Here is a 19,986-nt window from a genome sequence, read left to right as displayed (position 1 = left end):
CAGACTGGTTCCAAATAGGAAAAGGAGTACGTCAAGGCTATATATTGTCACCCCGCTTATTTAACTTATATGCAGAGTACATCATGAGAAACACTGGGCTGGAAGAAGCACAAGCTGGAATCAAGATTGCCAGGAGAAATATCAATAACCTCAGATATGCAGATGACACCCCCCTTATGGCAGAAAGTGAAGAGGAACTAAAAAGCCTCTTGATGAAAGTGAAAGTGGAGAGTGAAAAAGTTGGCTTAAAGCTCAACATTCAGAAAACAAAGATCATGACATCACTTCATGGGAAATAGATGGGGAAACAGTGGAAACAGTGTCAGACTTTATTTTTTGGGGCTCCAAAATCACTGCACATGGTGACTGCAGCCATGAAATTAAAAGACGCTTACTCCTTGGAAGGAAAGTTATGACCAACCTAGATAGCATATTCAAAAGCAGAGACATTACTTTGCCAACAAAGGTCCATCTAGTCAAGGCTATGGTTTTTCCAGTGGTCATGTATGGATGTGAGAGTTGGACTATGAAGAGGGCTGAGCGCCGAAGGGTTTATGCTTTTGAACTGTGGTATTGGAGAAGACTCTTGAGAGTCCCTTGGACTGCAAGGAGATCCAACCAGTCCATTCTGAAGGAGATCAGCCCTGGGATTTCTTTGGAAGGAATGATGCTAAAGCTGAAACTCCAGTACTTTGGCCACCTCATGCGAAGAGTTGACTCATTGGAAAAGACTCTGATGCTGGGAGGGATTGGGGGCAGGAGGAGAAGGGGACGACGTAGGATGAGATGGCTGGATGGCACCACTGACTTGAGGGACGGGAGTCTGAGTGAACTCCGGGAGTTGGTGATGGACAGGGAGGCCTGGCGTGCTGTGATTCATGGGGTCGCAAAGAGTCGGACACGACTGAGCGACTGAATTGAACTGAACTGAATTAATGTGCGAGTCTAAAAGTCTAAAAAATGTGCCAATATTCTAGAGTGCACAGGAAGGCTTGGGTGCTGCAGTCCATTGTGTCGAAAAGAGTCAGACAAGACAGAACAACAACACACCTCAGGACATGTGGCCCTGAGGCAAGTTACTTTATCTTTCAGTTCAGTTGCTCAGTCTTGTTCGACTCTTTTCAGCCCCATGAACTGCAGCATGCCAGGCTTCCCTGTTCATCAACAACTCCTGGAGCTTGCTCACACTCGTGTCCATCGAGTCCTTGATGCCCTCCAACTATCTCATCCTCTGTCGTCATCTCCTTTTCCTCCTGCCTTCAATCTTTCCCAGCATCAGGGTCTCTTTCAATGAGTCAGCATCTTTGCATCAGGTGGCCAAACTACTGGAGCTTCAGCTTCAGCATCAGTCCTTGCAATGAATATTCAGGACTGATTTCCTTTAGTATTGACTGGTTTGATCTTCTTGCAGTTCAAGGCACTCTCAAGAGTCTTCTCCAAAACCACAGTTCAAAAGCATCAACTCTTCAGCACTCACTTCATCTTTAGAGACTTTATGTATCACTTACATCTACATTACAAGTAGAATATCTTCTTTAAAGGAGTGAAGAAATAAATGATAATAGATGAAAAAGTGCTTTGAAAAAGTAGAAACTCTTACAAAAACAAAAGAACAATTAGCTCATTCTACAATCTTTGCCGGCTCTTTTCCACCAGCTCTTGCTAGGCTATATTTTTTACTTGGATCTTAAACCCAACTTCAGTTTAGAGACCTGAGAACTTCAATTAAAGGCTCTCTAAGATCTTTGACAACAAAATCTTTTACAGGGATTCCCAGATGGCTCAGTGGTAAAGAATCCGCCTGCCAATGCAAGAGACATGGGTTCCACCCGTGGATGGAAAAGATCCCTTGGAGAAGGAAGTGGCAACCCACTCCAGTATTCTTGCCTAGAAAATCCCATGGACGGAGAAACCTGATAGGCTACAGTCCATGAGGTCGCTAAAAGAGTTGGACACAATTTAGTGACTAAACAACAAGATCTTTTACAGGACTGGAAGTATATGATTCCTATTCATCCCATGATCATGAACACTTACTACGTAGTAAGTGTTGGAAGCACAAAAATGAGTAAAATCCAGCAAAAAAAAACCCGTGAAATCCAGCAATGAAAAATGATGAAATGTAGCATTCACAAAGTTTATATAAAGTTTTTGGGAAGCATCATTCTGGCTATTGCCTCTGTTCAACTCTGCTATCAATCACAAAATACTTCTCAAGCACACAAAGCTGAAGAATACTGGTTAAAGGGTGGTAAGATACAAAGAAGTTAAAAGATTATTGCGGTATTCTAATAACCTGTAATCTAGTGTTGCAAGCAGTACGATGGTGTTAAAATTTTAGTCTTGCCTGACCTGGAGTTCAAATTCTGTTAACTTGCTTATTGTATGGCATTTGACAAGTACTTTTTGTCTCTCTAAGCCTGTTTTCAGGATTCCCTGATGGCTCAGAGGGTAAAGAGTCTGCCTGCAAGGCAAGAGACCTGTGTTCGATCCCTGGGTCGGGAAGATCCCTTGGCGAAAAAAAGGGAAACGCTTTCTAGTATTCTTGCCTGGATGGAGAAGACTGGTGGGCTACAGTCCCTAGGGTCGCAAAGAGTCGGACGCTGAGCGACTTCACTTTCACTTTCAAGCCTATGTTCTCTCCTGTAAACTAGCGATAAAATATAGTACCTATTCCTTAGAGTTCTTTCGAGGTTCAAACGAGATAATTTATGTAAAAAACAGGTCATGGTACAAAAGTACTAGATAAATAGCCACAATTCTTTGTGTGTGTGAGCGCAGTACGGGGAGATGACGAATTTCTATCAACACAGAGCAAGTAAAATGCAGTGTGTTGCAGAAATGTTTCACTTTCTCCCTTTGAGACACAGCTCTCCTCCTCTGCTTCCTTCTCAGTACCAAGCACTGTTTAGCGATCCAAAGTCCCACCGTATGGAAAGCGGTAACATTTCCAATGCGCAATTACGGATTATGGAGAACTTTTTATATATTAAGAAGTCAGTTTCATGGAGTCACTCTCTTAATTTTTATTCCGATTACCATGGCTAATGAGCAGCGTTTCTCACTCAGGTTAATGAAAAAACGTGAGCCACACTTCATCAAATGTAATATAAATGTGGGCTGGTTTTCCGACTGTGAAGAATGAAACTCTTACAACGTACTCTGAAATCTTAAAATAATTAAAAAAAAAAAAAACACACAATAATAATGCTATTATGTTGGGCTTGAAATAAATACTTCCCCAAGGTCAGTGGCTGGGGAGTAGGCGTCAGTGGTCTTGAAGCTTTCCGATTCTTTCCCCTGGCTCCCGCCCCTAACCCCAACGCCCAAATCAGCCTAGATCTGGCTATCTGATCAATGCCTTCAGGGCAAAGTGCAAGGATAAGTAAGGAGGAGTCAGGATGGGGGGGTGGGGCAGGTGGGGCTGAAACGGAACTTCATTGTTCGCGGGACCGACTCTTCCCGAAAGAACCCGTTGGCAGCGCCTGCGCAGTGCGCGCTCTTTGTGCCTGGCTGCAGCAGCGGGTTGTTTGTGTGTGTCTCTTCCAGGCGGTGGAGGCGGAGCCTGATGGGCGTGACCTGCCCTGTCGCATTCTTATTGGGCTTTCTCAGGAAGGTGGGCGGGCACAGGGCGGAGCTTCGGATAACAACACTCAGAGCGGAGGCTGAAGATATTTGTTGCTGCGCCGCCACCGCCCGAGCCATGGTCCGCGATTCACTCCGGCTCTCTTAGCAGCAGCAGCCGCCACCGCCGCCGCCCTGTGATCTGTGGCCTCACTAGCTCCTTCTACTCCTGCAGAGCCACTTTTCCGCTTAGCGCTATGACCGTCGTTTCTGTCCCACAGCGGGAGCCGCTTGTTCTAGGCGGCCGCCTTGCGTCCATGGGCTTTTCCACCCGCGGTTACTTCGGCGCCCTCCCGATGGTTACCACTGCTCCGCCGCCTTTACCCCGGATCCCGGACCCCCGGGCGCTACCTCCCACTCTCTTCCTCCCTCACTTCTTAGGGGGAGACGGTCCCTGTCTGACCCCCCAGCCTCGCGCCCCGGCACCTCTTCCCAACTGCAGCCTCGCCGCGGCGGGGGGCACCCCTCGGGCGGCACCAAAGAAGCGACGAAAGAAGAAGGTGCGGACCAGCCCGTCGGGGCAGCTCCCCAGCCGCTTCCACCAGTACCAGCAGCACCGGCCGAGCCTGGAGGGCGGGCGGAGTCCCGCGACGGGCCTTGGCGGAGCGCAGCAAGTCCCGGACCAGGCCCAGGCCGCCGCCTGGGTCCCAGCTCCTACGACCGCCACCCGAACTGAGGAAGCGAGCCCTTTACTTGGCCCGCTGCCGCCTGCGGCGCCCGGCCAACCCTCGTTCAGAAGAGAGGTAAGGGCCGCGAGGGGGATGGAGGGGGAACCGTTGGCGTTCCAGCCTCTATACGGCCACAGCCGGGCCCCGAGGTTTGGGGCCCTGCGCCGAGGGGTCGGGGAGGGGGGCGGGGGCCGGGGCGAGGGGCGGCTGTTTACTCGGGAGGGAAGTTTCCGTGACGCCGGCTCCCTTCTTGCTGGGGGGAGGGGGGAAGGCCTGCGCTGGCACCGCTGATTGGCTCCGGGGAGCCGGCCAATGAGAGAAGCCGCTGCGCCCCAGCAACAGCCCGGATTTAGAAGGCTGGCGGCGTTCCAGGGGGTTTCGGCGTTCCGGGCGCGCGGGGGGCGGGGGAGGGAAGCAGCCCGCGGGAAGCTGACGTCAGCGCGCGCTACGTGCAGAGCGCTCGGGCGCCCATGAAGGAGGCGAGCGGCCGGCGATGGAGGGCCGGGTTGCGGGCCAGCCGGCGGCTTCCCTACCGCTGGTAGCGCCAAAACCGGTCGGGACGCGCTTACGGCCTCTCGCCTCCCTATGTGGGGTTCTCAGTGGGCTGCCAGCCGCTCGCTTACGTTGGCCTTTTGTTGAGTTGTGAGGTGCTTGGTGTGGGGCGCCGGTCCAACTGGGGCGCAGCTCCTTGCCGGGCCGACCTACTTAGCTGTACTTTTAAACTTCGGAAGTTGGCAGGAGCGACGGTAGAGTTGGGTTGTCTCTTTGAAGCGATAATTTTATCAGGTGAACGGAATTTACGGTTTAACCATCCCCACTATGTATCCTGTGCCAGGCTTCCTTAATGGAACGTGGTGTTGTGCCCAGAAGGATGAAATTTTCGAAAGAAAAGTTATCAGTTGACGTTATGATGCCCAGTTGCTGTTAAAGGACTAGGATAAAACTGATTAAAACTTAGATGGTATTAAGTCGCTAAGGTAACGTTTACATCGCAATAAGACATTTTCCCTTTAATTTCAGAGATTTTCATAATAATGAAAATAAGCTACTGCCATTTGTTGAAAGAATGTTTAAGAGACTTGCAGCTTATCTAGCTGTGCCCTTGCAAAAATTAAATTTGTCCGCCATGAGTCCTCAAAATTTTGTATAGGTTCTTGTTTCAATTTCATGGGCTTCCCTGGTGGCTCAGACGGTAAAGAATCTGCCTGTAGTGCAAGAGACTCGGGTTCAGTCCTTGGGTCGGGAAGATCCCCCTGGAGAAGGGACTGGCAACTCACTCCAGTATTCTTGCCTGGGAAATCTCATGGACAGAGGAGCCTGTCCGGCTACAGGCCGTGGGGTCACAAAGAGTGGGACACGACTGAGCGTCTTACATTTCCATGGCTCTTCTGAAGCATTAGTGATAATGTAAAAACGAGTTTTTATACTTGTTTCTTAGTAAGATTACCTTTTCTAGAACTATATTCAAACCTGGGCGCTCTCTGTTGCAGTTACCACGTTTGACTTGGTTATGTTACCCTGTGCTCTGGCTTTCTATTTGTGTCCTTCACTACGGCATTACAAGGGTTGAAAGGACAGTGATCTAATAGATTATCTTGTCCTTTCCATCCTCTCATCCCTTCCAGTTAAGGATCACTTGAGTTAGTAAAGTGATTAGAATTAAGGCAATAAAGTTCTTGAAGCAATTGTTAAAACAAAGTAGGGGGCAGGCAGAAATCGCCTTTACCATTATGTATAAAAGTGGAAAGGATGATAGAGTTTTTTTAGTATTTAAATTTCTGAAATTTTATTTTCAGAAGCTGGGAGATCATTTTTAATGTATATACTTAGTAACCACTGTCAAAACATTTCCTCACTCCTCACATTTTTATTCTTAAATATTTTATAAAGTACCGGTCTTAGGAGGTGTAGATAGTGTATCTGTTAACATAGTTTTTCTTTCTAATCTGCCAAAGCATTTGAAAATTTCTCTTGGAAAACTCCTACTGTAAAAACACTGACTTTTGTTAGGAAGAGGTTGGCATACTTGTTTGGAAGAGAGCTCATTATCTTCTTCCCGGAAAGATGAACTTGGTTACCTTGGGCCTTTTACCTTACGTTTTAGAATCAGGTCATACACTGCACTGATAACAGTGATTTAACTATTTTCCTGGTAAAATTAGATGTGTGCATATTTGGACATCAGTGCTTAAGTGCAGCAAGCACATTTAATCAAGGCAGTGAATGAAAGTCCAGAACTTTTAAAAAAATAAATATTAGATATATGGTGAGGTTCATGACTGCTTTTTTTATCATGAGACTGTATTCACTTTTATTATGTTCCTTGTCTTTGTAGGTTTTAAAATCAAAGATGGGAAAATCGGAGAAAATTGCCATTCCCCACGGCCAGCTTGTTCATGGTATACCCTTGTGTGAACAACCAAAGATAAACAGACAGAAAAACAAATATAACTTACCACTAACCAAGATCACCTCTGCAAAACGAAATGAAAATAACTTTTGGCAGGATTCTGTTTCATCTGATATAATTCAGAAGCAGGAAAAAAAGCCTTTTAAAAATACTGAGAATATTAAAAATAAGCATTTGAAGAAATCATCATTTCTAACTGAAGTGAGCCAAAAGGAGAATTATGCTGGGGCAAAGTTTAGTGATCCACCATCTCCTAGTGTTCTTCCAAAGCCTCCTAGTCACTGGATGGGAACCACCATCGAGAATTCCAACCAAAATAGGGAGTTGATGGCAGTACACTTAAAAACTCTCCTAAAAGTTCAGACTTAGATCTCAGTATGTATGTAAAACATAGTTTTTCCAAAATCCCTGGACTCCTTGAAAAGAAGTGGTACAGAAACGGAAAATTGCCTTGTAACATACAAGGGCAGAAGATGAGTTTAAAAAATTACAAACAGCTTGTATTATATTTTATATTTTGTAAATACTGTATACCATGTATTATGTGTATATTGTTCATATTTGAGAGGTACATTATAGTTTTGTTATGAAAGTATGTATTTTGCCCTGCCCAAATGGTAGGTGTTTTGTATATATACAGTGGAGAAATTTTAAGTGTGCTAAGGCACATATAAGACCGATTTATTTGCACAAGGTACTGAGGTTTTTTTTCAAGAAACAGCTGTTGAATCTCAAGGTGAAGATCTCAATGTGAACAGTTTACTAATGCACTACTGAAGTTAAATCTGTGGCACAATCATTGTAAACATAGGGTTTGTCTATGTTTCTCTAAATTGATTTCTGCCTTCTAATCTGTAATTACTGGAAAACTTCTATCCCCATTTTTACCAAACTTAATTTCTGGTTTTTTGGTTTATATCCATTCAAATTTAAATTTTTAATGCCAACAAAATCGGTTGTAATCAAATTTTAAAACAATAATAATAATTTGGCCCCCCCCCTTTTAAGTCTTGACTCTTTGTGTGTGATTGTTTTTCATGTTTGAATGTGTAACTAGGAGATGGATTTTAACTTTCCATTTCACTGGCTAAATGTTTATACTAATTGTATGTCCTCTTGAAATTTGCAGAGTCTAAAACACTACTACCTCTAAGGGGAGGAATTCCCCATCTTATGAATGGAAATGGTTGTGGGCAAAAGTGTAGCTGATTTAGTTTATAGCTTAGAATGTTTTTATTTCCCAACTGTTTTTGTAAAGTACCATTTGACTTACCACATTTACAATGAAGGAAAATGGCACTTGTTTGGTTTTCAAATTTTCAGTATACTGGTTTTCAAAATCAGTATATTGATACTAAATGGGATACTTGAATCAAAGCAAATATAACGTTAAAATAATAGATGGAGATTTTGGAATCTGAAGCTTGCTTGAAGTTATTGTAGCATATGTGTTTTTTACTTTAAAATTCAAACTTCTACTCAATAGTGTATAAGGTCTATTCCAATAAGAAATTCTAGAACATGATTTTCCCTTTTCATTATACAAAGCCAAGGTTATCTCATACAGTACAAAAGAAAAAGTGGTAATGAGTAACTGGTCAGTATTTAGACGTGTGAAAATGTAAAGTTGTTAAAAGGTTATATATGATTTTATAAAACAGTATAGATGAGAAAGGTGCTACCATCCTAAGGGGAGAAAATGAGGCATGTTCTCAATTTCTTGGATCCTTTGGTTCACACAAGGGAGGACCTAACTTTAGAATCCTATTGACTCAATAAGCAGTGGCATGACGACTTCTTACTGCCACCACAAAATCTCTTAAGAATGTACAACTTGTAAACCCGTCCAGCCATTTTTCTTTGGCACTGATGCCTTGTTCTTATGAATTTAGAGAAAGTTACACTTAATTTACATACAGGTATATATAGCTAGATTTTTAAAAAGCATTTAGAGAAACTAAGATACAGGTGCACTTTCAACTTGTTAAGACTTTTTTTCTTTTAGCCAAGAGGAGTGTTAATACACTGGTAAAGAAGATGGCTAAATTTTTTAAGGGGTGATATAAGGAAATTATAAATAAATTTTATAGTTTGAAAAGTGGTTGAAACAGACTACAGATATATTTAGTGAGAAGGTGTTAACAAGTTTAAGTCGAATAGTTTTGGTTTTGCAGTAAAAGTTATTTAGCAGTCTTAGCCCCTTCAGACTACTATAACAAAATTCTAGAGATTGGGTAGCTTATAAACAAAATTTCTCAGTTCTGTAGGCTGGGAGGTCTTAAGATCAAGGCGTCAGCAGATTTGGTGTCTAGGGCTTCCCAGGGGACGGTAGTGGTAAAGAGTGTGCCTGCCAATGCAGGAGATGGAGATTCCAATCCCAGGGTCAGGAAGATCCCCTAGAGGAGGGCATGGCAACCCACTCCAGTATTCTTCCCTGGATAATCACATGGATAGAGGAGCCTGGTGAGCTACAGTCCATAGGGTTGCAAAGAATCGGGACAGGACTGGAGTGAGCACGTTAAGCATGCCCAAGAGCCCTCATAAAGTTTGTAGCAGGCGACCTTTAGCTGTGTACGCACATGGCACAGGGGTGGGGGTGCTTTCTGGGCTCCCTTTTATAAGGACATGAATCCTATTCATGAGGGTTCCTGCCCTCCTATCCTAATCACTTGCCAAGTCTCTACCTCCTAGTACTATGTTTCCCCTATTGGAGCTTGAAACATTTCCTCCCAATGTTCCTGTAATTTGTTTTGTGGGGGTATAAAGTAAACTACTAATTTTAACTAATGGCCTAGTTTAAAATTGCAAAGGGGTAAAATGTGTATGTGAGTGGAAAAAAATTGTTCTATTCAGTGGCACTTCCCCTATAAAACATATATGCAGTTTAGAATCTCATACTGAAATGTCTTTAGGTAAATTTGTACAATTTGATACTGAGTTTATTCAGCTCATACCACTGATGTGGTGACAACATAGAAAGCTGCTTTTATTTGCATTAATCTTGGTGCTACGTAATTTGTGTCCCTGCAGAATGAGAAAGGGAAAAACAATAAAAGACCAAATTACAATATTAAAAGATTGATGGGAGCCATTCTTTTCAAACTTAAAGGTGGTTTTTAAGTTAAAATACAAACTTTAGTGTAGTTTACAAATTTGAAGATCTGAATGTATTATCAAGTAGTTTACATTTTACTCTTAACCAGCTTTCAGGTTTCTATACCCCGTTCCTTCACAAATTATAAAACTAGTACAATTGTGGGAAATGAATGGGATCCAGTTATGCTGTACTTAAAACCACTTGTATTTCTTTTGCCTAGTACGTGGTTTTTAAACTAGCTAAAAACCCATAGTATTTGTTCTGTCTTCACCTGCCTTCATTAAAAGCCCTGACTCAATTTTGGTGTTGAGAAGGAACAAAACCCAGGCCCATCCCAGTGCTTCTGCCCCTCAGCACCAGGGCCCAGCATGGACCTGGTAAGGAGGGCACAGTGGATATCCACCCAAGACAGGGAAATGAGGATTATGAGGAACTATGAATGTAGTGGATAAACTAGACCCCTCTGATGCCTCAGCTCCCAGCATGTTCTCAAAAGCAGTTCAATGTCTGGGGAGGAACAGGGCTGTCATAGCTCAAAACCACCAACCTCTACCCTATTTATTCCTGGTTCCTCCAGAAGCAGTGCTGGGGAGAAACATGAATATTCATTGGTTTGAGATTACCAAAAAAATGCAAGGCAAGTGTTTTGTGGGGGAAGCTGGTTTTGTGATTGAGGCGGTGGGTTAATTTTGAGTTGAATCCACAGGGTCGGAACTGGATACGACTGAGCGACTAACCGTTTCACTGAGCTCCTGTGGTAGCTCAGATGGTAAAGAATCTGCCTGCAGTGCAAGAGACCAGGGTTCAATCCCTGAGTTGGGAGGATCCCCTGGAGAAGATAATGGCAACCTATCCAGTATTCTTGCCTGGGAAATCCCATGGAGCTGTAGTCTGATGGGCTACAGTCCATGGGGTTGCAAAGAGTCGAACACAACAGCAACAGACACTTTCTCCATTAAGCAATCAGTTCTAGAAAGGAAGCTGCAAAGAACTTCTACTTGATACTGGCATTTTTGTATGAGTCTTCATTGCTGCTTACACAAATGCAGAGGTCTTCCTTACAGATGGGAAATTGATTTTAAGAGTTAAGCCCATAGTTAAAAATTCCCTCAATTGTTAAGTCACCAAGTTTAGCTTTTAAAAATAGTATGTTGTAAATATTACCACTAATTGGCCTACATGAGTTCTGAAGTCTCCCAAATCTTGTCTATGATTCCATCAAATGGCTCATTTATGTGCATATGCACATTTCTTCATATAATAAAATTCCTAACAAACTAATATAGAGTCCTTGTCTTGGATAAAAACTTCAACCACTACTCTCCTTTGTTTGAAATAACCTGTTCTTTTGTGTCATTTTGAGCAGCATGTCTACAGAATGTGGGAGATTAAGTGTGAAGTTATGTTCAGGAGATAGCTAACCCTTGGACATCACAGGTTCAAACTGAGCAGGTCCACTTTATACACACGTATTTTTAAAATATTAACTACTACATGATCTGCAGTTGGCTGAATCCCAGGATGTGGAACCTTGGATATGGAGGAGTCACAGATAACAGAGTCAGACTATAATTTATATGCATGCTTCTTTCAACTGCAAGGTGCACCTAACCTATGAATTGCTCAGGGGTCAACTGTACAAGGATAACTGGCAAAACGAAAAGTTAACAACATAGGTGGGTGAGAAAGAAATGGCCACCATAACTAAAATACAAGCTGCCTTCCCTTCACCCTACACCCTACCGAATGTCTTTAGGAGGTAAAAACAAGTCAATGTTTTCCAACAGGTGGTTACTAACTCTAGTGAAAGAGTAGGGATCATCTCCTTGGTAACCAGACCCTCTGGAAGGAGTATTGCATGGGGCCTTAAAATAGTATGACATGCAAAGAAAAGCTAAATAACTGTCACAGGTAAAAGTTTTAGCAGTGTTACATGAAAAGATGTGGACTAGAGTCAGAAGATTCAGTCTTGAATGGTGTATTGGGGTAATAACATGAAGGGCTTTAAAGTCCATGTTTAATAAGAGTTTCAACTTTATAAGCATGATAGTCATCAGAGGTTTATGAACAAGGTAGTAAGATTCTAAAACAAAACGTGAAAAGATGGAGTATAGTTTGGAAACGGAGATCTTGAGACACGAAAGCCGCTTGAGGATTCAGTACTTTAAAAAAAAGCCTAAAGGGCATTATTGGAGGTTATACAGAAGCATGGACTTATTTGGGAGATGTTCTGGACGTAGAATTCAGAATTGAGAAACTGAATGAAGCATAAGAAAAAGATTTAATTTAAAATTGAGCCATTAGGAAGATAAAGCCAGCAATTAAGGAACTCTGGAAGGGGCTGGAATTGTAAAGGAAGGTAATTTTGATTTGCATGTTGAACTTTGAGATGTGTGTAGGATATCCAGGTGGAAATATACAGCAAGTAAGGTCAGGTCAGGCTAAGAGGCACAGCCGTGGTAACTGCACAAAAACCCTAATTACAACATGAATATGAAACAAGTATTGTCTTCCTGTATTTTCTTTTCCCCTCCTTAGGTTAGCACCTTTACCAGTACTCCTGACCTCATCCTTTCTGCCTCCTATAGACTCTAGACTTCATCTATGATAGTAAATGGTTTAAAGTATTTCCTCTGAAACAGTATTAAATGATGGTTACTACTGACCTGTAAAAGTCTGTTAGTAATGGTTCTAATACTAAATTCTCGATTAAAAACAGACAGCAGGGAGCCGGTTGCTGGAAAGGAGGAACAAAGTTTCTTTCCCTTTTCTGAATTTCAAACTGGGTAAAACTGATCTTTTATAATACTATAATTTTTTGTAAATCTTATCCGTTCTAATGACCATCCAATTTTATTGCTGAATACGTTTTTCTTTATTGGAGGGTGGACACCCCGGACTCCCACGCCCTCTATGCAGCTGATACTTGCTTCAGGTTGAGCGGAGTCAAGCAAATGTACTTACACGTGGGTATGAAAGGCTGACAGTCTCATCATCTTCCTCTATTTAACATTTTGAAGGACGCTGCTGAATGAAAACATTACAAAATCACAAGCCCGCTCTTCTAGCCCTGAGGTAATGCCTCCAAGTTGGGTTTTTTTGTACTTTATTCCTCTCCTGAATCCATAAATCTTTCAAAAGTTTCCAAATGGGTAAACAATATGTCTGTTACGAAATGAATTGTAAGCACACACCATGTGTAATTCAGGAGCTCACTTGTTTTTGTATCTGAAAAGCAATTTGAGTACATTTTATAGATTGCTTTTTATAAACACTCATAAAAAATTAACCTTTGAAAGAAACTTTCTTGAAAATTTTAGGATTCTCTGAAGGTATGGGATGGATGAAATTTTAAGAGTTAGGGATAATTTATTTTATGCTTGGATTAAACTTTTTCTTTAAATCTCTTGGATTAGATTGTTTTACTCTGACAGTTTTCAGATTACTTTTCATATCCTTTGCAATTTTCTTGGGAGTTCTAAATTGAATATGCTAAGAAGTATGAGTAATATTCCCAACACCCAAGAATTGTATTTGCCAAAACTAAGCTTGTGAATTACAATTTAAGATTTATAGGTGTTACATTTACTGAGGGTTCATTATCAAGGTCTTAGAATTCATTTTCTAAAGTAGATGTTGTTGTTTAGTCATTAAGTTGTGTTGGGACTCTGCGACCCCATGGACTGTAGCCCACCAGGTTTCTCTATCCATGGGATTTCTCAGGCAAGAATACTAGAGTGGACTGCCATTTCCTTCCCCAGGGGATCTTCCCAACCCAGGAATTGAATCCACATCTCCTGCTTGGCAAGCAGACTCTCTACCACTGAGCCACCAGATAAAGTGAAAGTGAAAGCAGGTCAGTCTGTGGAATTCTCTAGGCCAGAGTACTGGAGTGGGTAGACTTTCCCTTCTCCAGGGCATGTTCCCAACCCAGGGATCAAACCCAGGTCTCCCGCATTGCAGGCAGATTCTTTATCAGCTGAGCCACAAGGGAAGCCCCGTATCTACATGTGCTTTGTACTGACTTGTGTCTAAGTCTTTGTGACCCTTTGAACTGTAGCCTGCCAGACTCCTCTGCCCACAGGATCCTTCAAGCTACTCCTAAATTATTACAGATAGTTCCTTTGTTCTAAGATTAGAAATTAACTTGATTAGTTGTCAAAGCCGAATTACAAACCAGTCTAGAATCTTGAGAAGATGGCAGGATGAACACATTCTGGTGACTTTTTGATTATTTCTGACATGGAAATGTTTGATTTAATTGAACTCAAATTGCCTTCTAACAGTAAGGTCTTTAAACAGGAAGATCTTTATTTCACTCTGCTTGGCCGCATGGAACCAGAGGCCTTTGGCTCTTCCTATCAAAATCTTGGAAAGATATACAATTTGGGAGATCTTGCTATAAAATAATGGCTGTTAACAGTCCCTTTCAAAGTTGAAATTACCCTTAAAGTGACCAGACATTAAGGGCTCTCACATTAATAGAACAAAAGGATTATCAAAGGTTAGAGTTCCCTTTTCAGTCAGTGTTCCCAGGGTCCTAATCACTGTGCACTCGTCCAATCTCTTTAAATGTTTCTTCAGTTCAGTTCAGTCGCTCAGTCGTGTCTGACTCTTTGTGGCCCCATGAATCACAGCATGCCAGGCCTCCCTGTCCATCACTAACTGAGTTCACTCAGACTCATGTCCATCAAGTCAGTGATGCCATCCAGCCATCTCATCCTCTGTCATCCCCTTCTCCTCCTGCCCCCAATCCCTCCCAGCATCAGAGTCTTTTCCAGTGAGTCAACTCTTTGCATGAGGTGGCCAAAGTACTGGAGTTTCAGCTTTAGCATCATTCCTTCCAAAGAAATCCCAGGGCTGATCTCCTTTAGAATGGACTGGTTGGATCTTCTTGCAGTCCAAGGGACTCTCAAGAGTCGTCTCCAACATCACACTTCAAAAGCATCAATTCTTCGGCGCTCAGCCTTCTTCACAGTCCAACTCTCACATCCATACATGACCACAGGAAAAACCATAGCCTTGACTAGACGGACCTTTGTTGGCAAAGTAATGTCTCTGCTTTTGAATATGCTATCTAGGTTGGTCATAACTTTCCCTCCAAGGAGTGTCTTTTAACTTCATGGCTGCAGTCACCATGTGCAGTGATTTTGGAGCCCAAAAAAATAAAGTTGGGACCGGATGCCATTATCTTTGTTTTCTGAATGTTGAACTTTAAGCCAACTTTTCCACTCTCCACTTTACTTTCATCAAGAGGCTTTTTAAGTTAGGTTACTGTAAATCATGTGATCTTTGAAACCACACCCTGAATTTTAAAACTAAGAAAACAGGATTATGTTTATGAAAGATAATCAAGATTTTTTGATCACTCTTTTGCTAACTGGAAAAGCCTACTTATGAACATTCCAATTTTCAAAAATTTACTAAATGTTAAAAATCAAAATAACTGAGGAAAAGATGTGATAAATCAAGCATAATTTACTGTTCAATTGTAGACTCTATGTAATTAATGAGTATATGGGTATTCATTGTAAGATTACCTCACTAAAGATTTCTACAACAAAATGTTAACAGAATTAGGGAAAATGAAGGCTGCTTATACACGTTAAAAATTATAATGAATATCCTAGTAGCATCCCTCGTGGCTCAGTCAGGGAAGAATCTGCCTGCAACGCAGGAGACCTGGGTTTGATATCTGGTTGGAGAATATCCCCTGGAGAACAAAATGGCAATGCACTCCAGTATTCTTGCCTGGGAAATCCCATGGACAGAGGAGCCTGGCAGGCAGTTCATGGGTCCATTTAGCGATTAAACCACATTACTCCTGTATTATACACAAATTGAGTATTTGCCAACAATTCCAAAAATTCATTTACATTAAATATAAAGCACAAATAAGTCAATCTTTTGAGGCTGTAAACTGAATGTTTTTTCTTTGCACTTTCAACTAGGCTGCTTATTTGGTCCTAACTTCTAAAATAACACAACTCTAGTCAGTGACTGAAATACCAAAGTCATTGTAAATTAAGAACTGAAAAATTAGAGAAATGATAATGCATTTAAGCACTGGCTTATTTGGGAAATGTGACAATTGTTATTTAATGTTAATGTTGAAATAAATGTTAAAGCTTGAAACTAAATTTAGAGGAGTAGGAGGAAGTAGGTGGAGACTATTGAGATTCTGAAAGGCATTTATCATAACTTCCCACGGTTTGAGAGGAAAGTTAAAGAATGATCCACAAGCAGTGTAAGGAAATACCTGTTTGTATGAGATGCCAAAAGGAGAAGAAAGGGGATGGCTAGAGGACTGGTTGAAGAAGGCAATGGCAACCCAGTCCGGTACTCTTGCCTGGAAAATCCCATGGATGGAGGAGCCTGGTGAGCTGCAGTTCATGGGGTCGCTAAGAGTCAGACACGACTGAACGACTTCACTTTCACTCTTCACTTTCATGCACTGGAGAAGGAAATGGAATCCCAGGGAGGGGGGAGCCTGGTGGGCTGCTGTCTATGGGGTCGCACAGAGTTGGACACGACTGAAATGACTTAGCAGCAGCAGCAGCAAAGGGCTGGTTAGCACTGAGGTGACCAGGAAGTAGATGGACAAAGCAGCATGCAACTCTCTGGCTCCCACTCTTTAAAACCTCTGATGCTGAATTAACATCCGTGGAGCTAATGAAAAGTTAAAAGCGTTTACATTTATTCTTCAAGTGTAGTTCCACTTTCCATGATAGATATTCATGTAAAACCACATTTTAGTCAAAAGTAGATAACAGGTGATGGACAGAAGTGTGGTCACCAAAACCTCTTTGAGTATTAGTTATACTTGACTACTGACAACCAGCTAAGAGCACCTTATACAAGTGCTTTTCATGAGATACCATGGAATAAAATTTTATTATCCATGTTTTTAAGTGGCATTAAAAAAAAACTCCACATAGATTATATGACAAGACTAGGGAATAAATTATAAAGTATAAAACAATAAATGGTTAGACTTAATATGCACATTAAAAATTATAATGAATATCTTAACAAAACTAGAGCCTGAGTATTTCTAATTCAGCTACATTGAACATTTTAAGGTTTACTGACAATGATGAATGTAAATGCTTTTCCTTAAGGTTCTTATGAAATTATGTTTCAGTGTTAAAATAAATTTAAGTAACACTCCTTCTCATTTTTAAAATGTAAAAATGCCCTGAAACATTCAATCAATTATACAGCTTACATCAGAGTACTTTTTCCTCAAGGTGTAAAGTATTACAACAAAGTGGATACTGCCTCACAAATTTAAAAGGAATGGTTTTCAGTTTCACCTCACAAAAAAAGCATTAATTTTTTTTCTTACTACTGAAACAGGGTATCACTTGAGCCTGGAAGACTATTTTATATTGTGATTTCTGTTGAAATAAGTCAATTTAACAGCATTTTAAGACTACTTATCAGGAGTAAGCGAAGAAAACTACAATGTAGTTATTTCTTTAGGAAACAGCTGCTCATAGCAAAGAATCCTGGGTTTCCTCAATCTACATCTACATCCATTTCTAAAAAGCATATAGTTCTTAGGTCTTTAGTTCATATAATATACTCCTGAATTCGGGAAGCTGTAACTTTGCTTCTTGTTTCAGTTATACTTTTCCTGAGAAACTACTCATCCTACACAAGCTGTAATACGTAAGATCAAACAGTAATAAATGTGTGGTCAAGTTATTCTCTCATTTGGAGACTGACCCTTTAAATTTTCTATCCACATTCTGAAAGAACCTGAAACCTGACACACCAGTAAGATATTCCTGATTTTAATTTATAACCTATTTAAATACTAGTTTATAAACTAAGTAGGCTTTAAGAGGTAGGTTTAATATGGTGTTTTAAATTGCATAATACATTTAAAAATGGTAACCATCAATCCCCTTGAGCATCTACTTCCACAAGTTGATACTTTTTCATATACTCAAAATTGTTGTATATTCCTAAAACAAAAAGCTTCAAGAAGAGTAATCATATAACCCTTTCCCCCAATATATTTAAAACATTATACCATGTTTTGTGGGGGGACTATTACTGGGGTATAGTAGCCTAGGTTTATTTTTAACTTCCCAATTTCTTCACGACTCCTTTATAGTCCATCCACCTTCTTTGTGGACTGTCCCAGCTCTACTGTGTTCCTGGGATGGGATCAGTGCATCAGGAACATTCTCTAAGTGTGGGGTGGGGCCGGGAGGCACTCAGGGAAGCCCAGTCAAGAATGAAGTGCCTACTCCCCTGAGGCTGTTTATGTGAGGCAATGGGGCCTGGTCTGGGATGCACAAGCTTGGTTAATTTGCTTGATTTAAGAGCATCTTGAACAAGATATAAATTTTGCAGAGGGCCTAAACTGACCTGGAAGACCAAAGCTGGAGCTAATGCTATGATCCTAAATATCCTATTTTCATCAAGGGAGTGATTCAGATGCTAAGTTCATAATCTTCACTTAATGCTTAAATGTTCTCTAATTGAATATATGAGTTTTGAGACTGGTATCTGGATGTATCACTGAACCACTAGTTTTCAAACTACTAGGAGTGACAGACTTGTTTTAAAATCTACAGGTGCTAGATCTGAAGCTTTGGTTTCATGATGCTGGATTAAGATCCTCTGCATAAGCAGCAATGCTATACAAGTACTCCAGATACTCTGCTACCCTGTTTGGAAAACAAATTTAATTTTTAACTCCAAGTAGGAAATTACAATTTTAATGTAGTTTAGAATCATGCTGCTACTGCTAAGTCGCTTCAGTCATGTCCGACTCTGTGCGACCCCATAAACAGCAGCCCACCAGGCTCCACTGTCCCTGGGATTCTCCAGGCAAGAACACTGGAGTGGGCTGCCATTTCCTTCTCCAATGCATGAAAGTGAAAAGTGAAGTCGCTCAGTTGTGTCCAACTCTTAGCGACCCCATGGACTGCAGCCTACCAGGCTCCTCCGTCCATGGGATTTTCCAGGCAAGAGTACTGGAGTGGGGTGCCATTGCCTTCTCCATAGAATTATGGGCTTCCCTGAAAAGCTCAGTTGGTAAAGAATGCACCTGCAGTGCAGGAGACCCTGGTTCGATTCCTGGGTTGGGAAGATTTCTGGAGAAGGAATAGGCTACCCACTCCAGTATTCTTGGGTTTCCCTTGTGGCTCAGCTGGTAAAGAATCCACCTGCAATGCAGGAGACCTGGATTTGATCCCTAGGTTGGGAAGATCCTCTGGAGAAGGGAAAGGCCACCCACTCCAGCATTCTGGCCTGGAGAATTCTAGGGTTGCAAACAGTTGGACATGACTAAGCAACTTTCACTTTTCTTTAGAAGAATTGTAAAAGTATTTCTAAATGTTTCTTCTTTTAAACTCTGATTTTGCCTCATGCAATGGAACTGGAATAAAGAGAGATACTTGTATTTATTTATAATAGAAGAGCATGTCTTAGAATAGTAGTATCTCAAGTTAATATATATGTATCTCAGATAACACATAAAGTCCTGAAATTAGTTAATATTGTACATTTAAAGATAACTAGCCCAGTGGCACAAGATTAAATCCTATCCTGATAAAAAAATTTTAGCATGTTCCCCCATTATCTGTCTGCAGCTGCAAAATGCCAGCTGCTATACAGCAATTAGGAGAAGGCAATGGCACCCCACTACAGTACTCTTGCCTAGAAAATCCCATGGATGGAGGAGCTTGGTAAGCTGCAGTCCATGGGTTCGCTAAGAGTTGGACACGACTGAGCTACTTCACTTCACTTTTCACTTTCCTGCATTGGAGAAGAAAATGGCAACCCACTCCAGTGTTCTTGCCTGGAAAATCCCAGGGACGGCAGAGCCTGATGGGCTGCGGTCTATGGGGTCGCACAGAGTCGGACACGACTGAAGTGACTTAGCAGCAGCATACAGCAATTATGTGTATTATTTACAAGAGAAAGAAAACAAGCAATCAAAGTGGCCATCTTTACCTTCTCTGACATATCTGATCCTCTATGAATCCTGAAAAAATGGAGGTAGGAAGTGCCCCTATATTTAAACTGGGGAAGTACCTGAATAAATATACTATCTTTAAAGGAAATGATCACAGATAGGTGATACATTTGCTTTATTTAACAATCTTACCCTAAGTATCCTCTCTTATTTTTGGCCCAAGAAACAATTCTATAGCAGAAGTGAATCC

At 41.5% G+C, this 19,986-nt stretch overlaps 1 protein-coding gene across 1 annotated transcript; it reads left to right on the top strand.

Moving 5' to 3' along the window:
* Positions 1-3,596: 3,596 nt before the first annotated feature.
* PNRC1 (proline rich nuclear receptor coactivator 1) lies at positions 3,597-11,080 on the top strand. Its single transcript, XM_027551415.1, has 2 exons — positions 3,597-4,367; positions 6,628-11,080. The coding sequence occupies exons 1-2, from the start codon at positions 3,822-3,824 to the stop codon at positions 7,069-7,071; spliced, it is 990 nt and encodes a 329-aa protein (XP_027407216.1). The 5' UTR covers positions 3,597-3,821; the 3' UTR covers positions 7,072-11,080.
* Positions 11,081-19,986: the final 8,906 nt, after the last annotated feature.

The sequence above is a fragment of the Bos indicus x Bos taurus genome, chromosome 9 (assembly GCF_003369695.1).
Source record: "Bos indicus x Bos taurus breed Angus x Brahman F1 hybrid chromosome 9, Bos_hybrid_MaternalHap_v2.0, whole genome shotgun sequence".
NCBI classification, from domain to species: domain Eukaryota; kingdom Metazoa; phylum Chordata; class Mammalia; order Artiodactyla; family Bovidae; genus Bos; species Bos indicus x Bos taurus.
The sequence above is the reverse complement of the archived record's forward strand: the minus strand, read 5'-3'. Positions and strand labels throughout refer to the sequence as shown.

What these genes read in the sequence shown, in the direction of transcription:
- PNRC1 (XM_027551415.1), top strand. Translation starts at nt 3,822, where the DNA reads ATGACCGTCGTTTCTGTCCCACAGCGGGAGCCGCTTGTTCTAGGCGGC. An exon ending in AACCCTCGTTCAGAAGAGAG is followed by an intron (nt 4,368 to 6,627) that starts GTAAGGGCCGCG and finishes TTGTCTTTGTAG; the next exon opens with GTTTTAAAATCAAAGATGGG.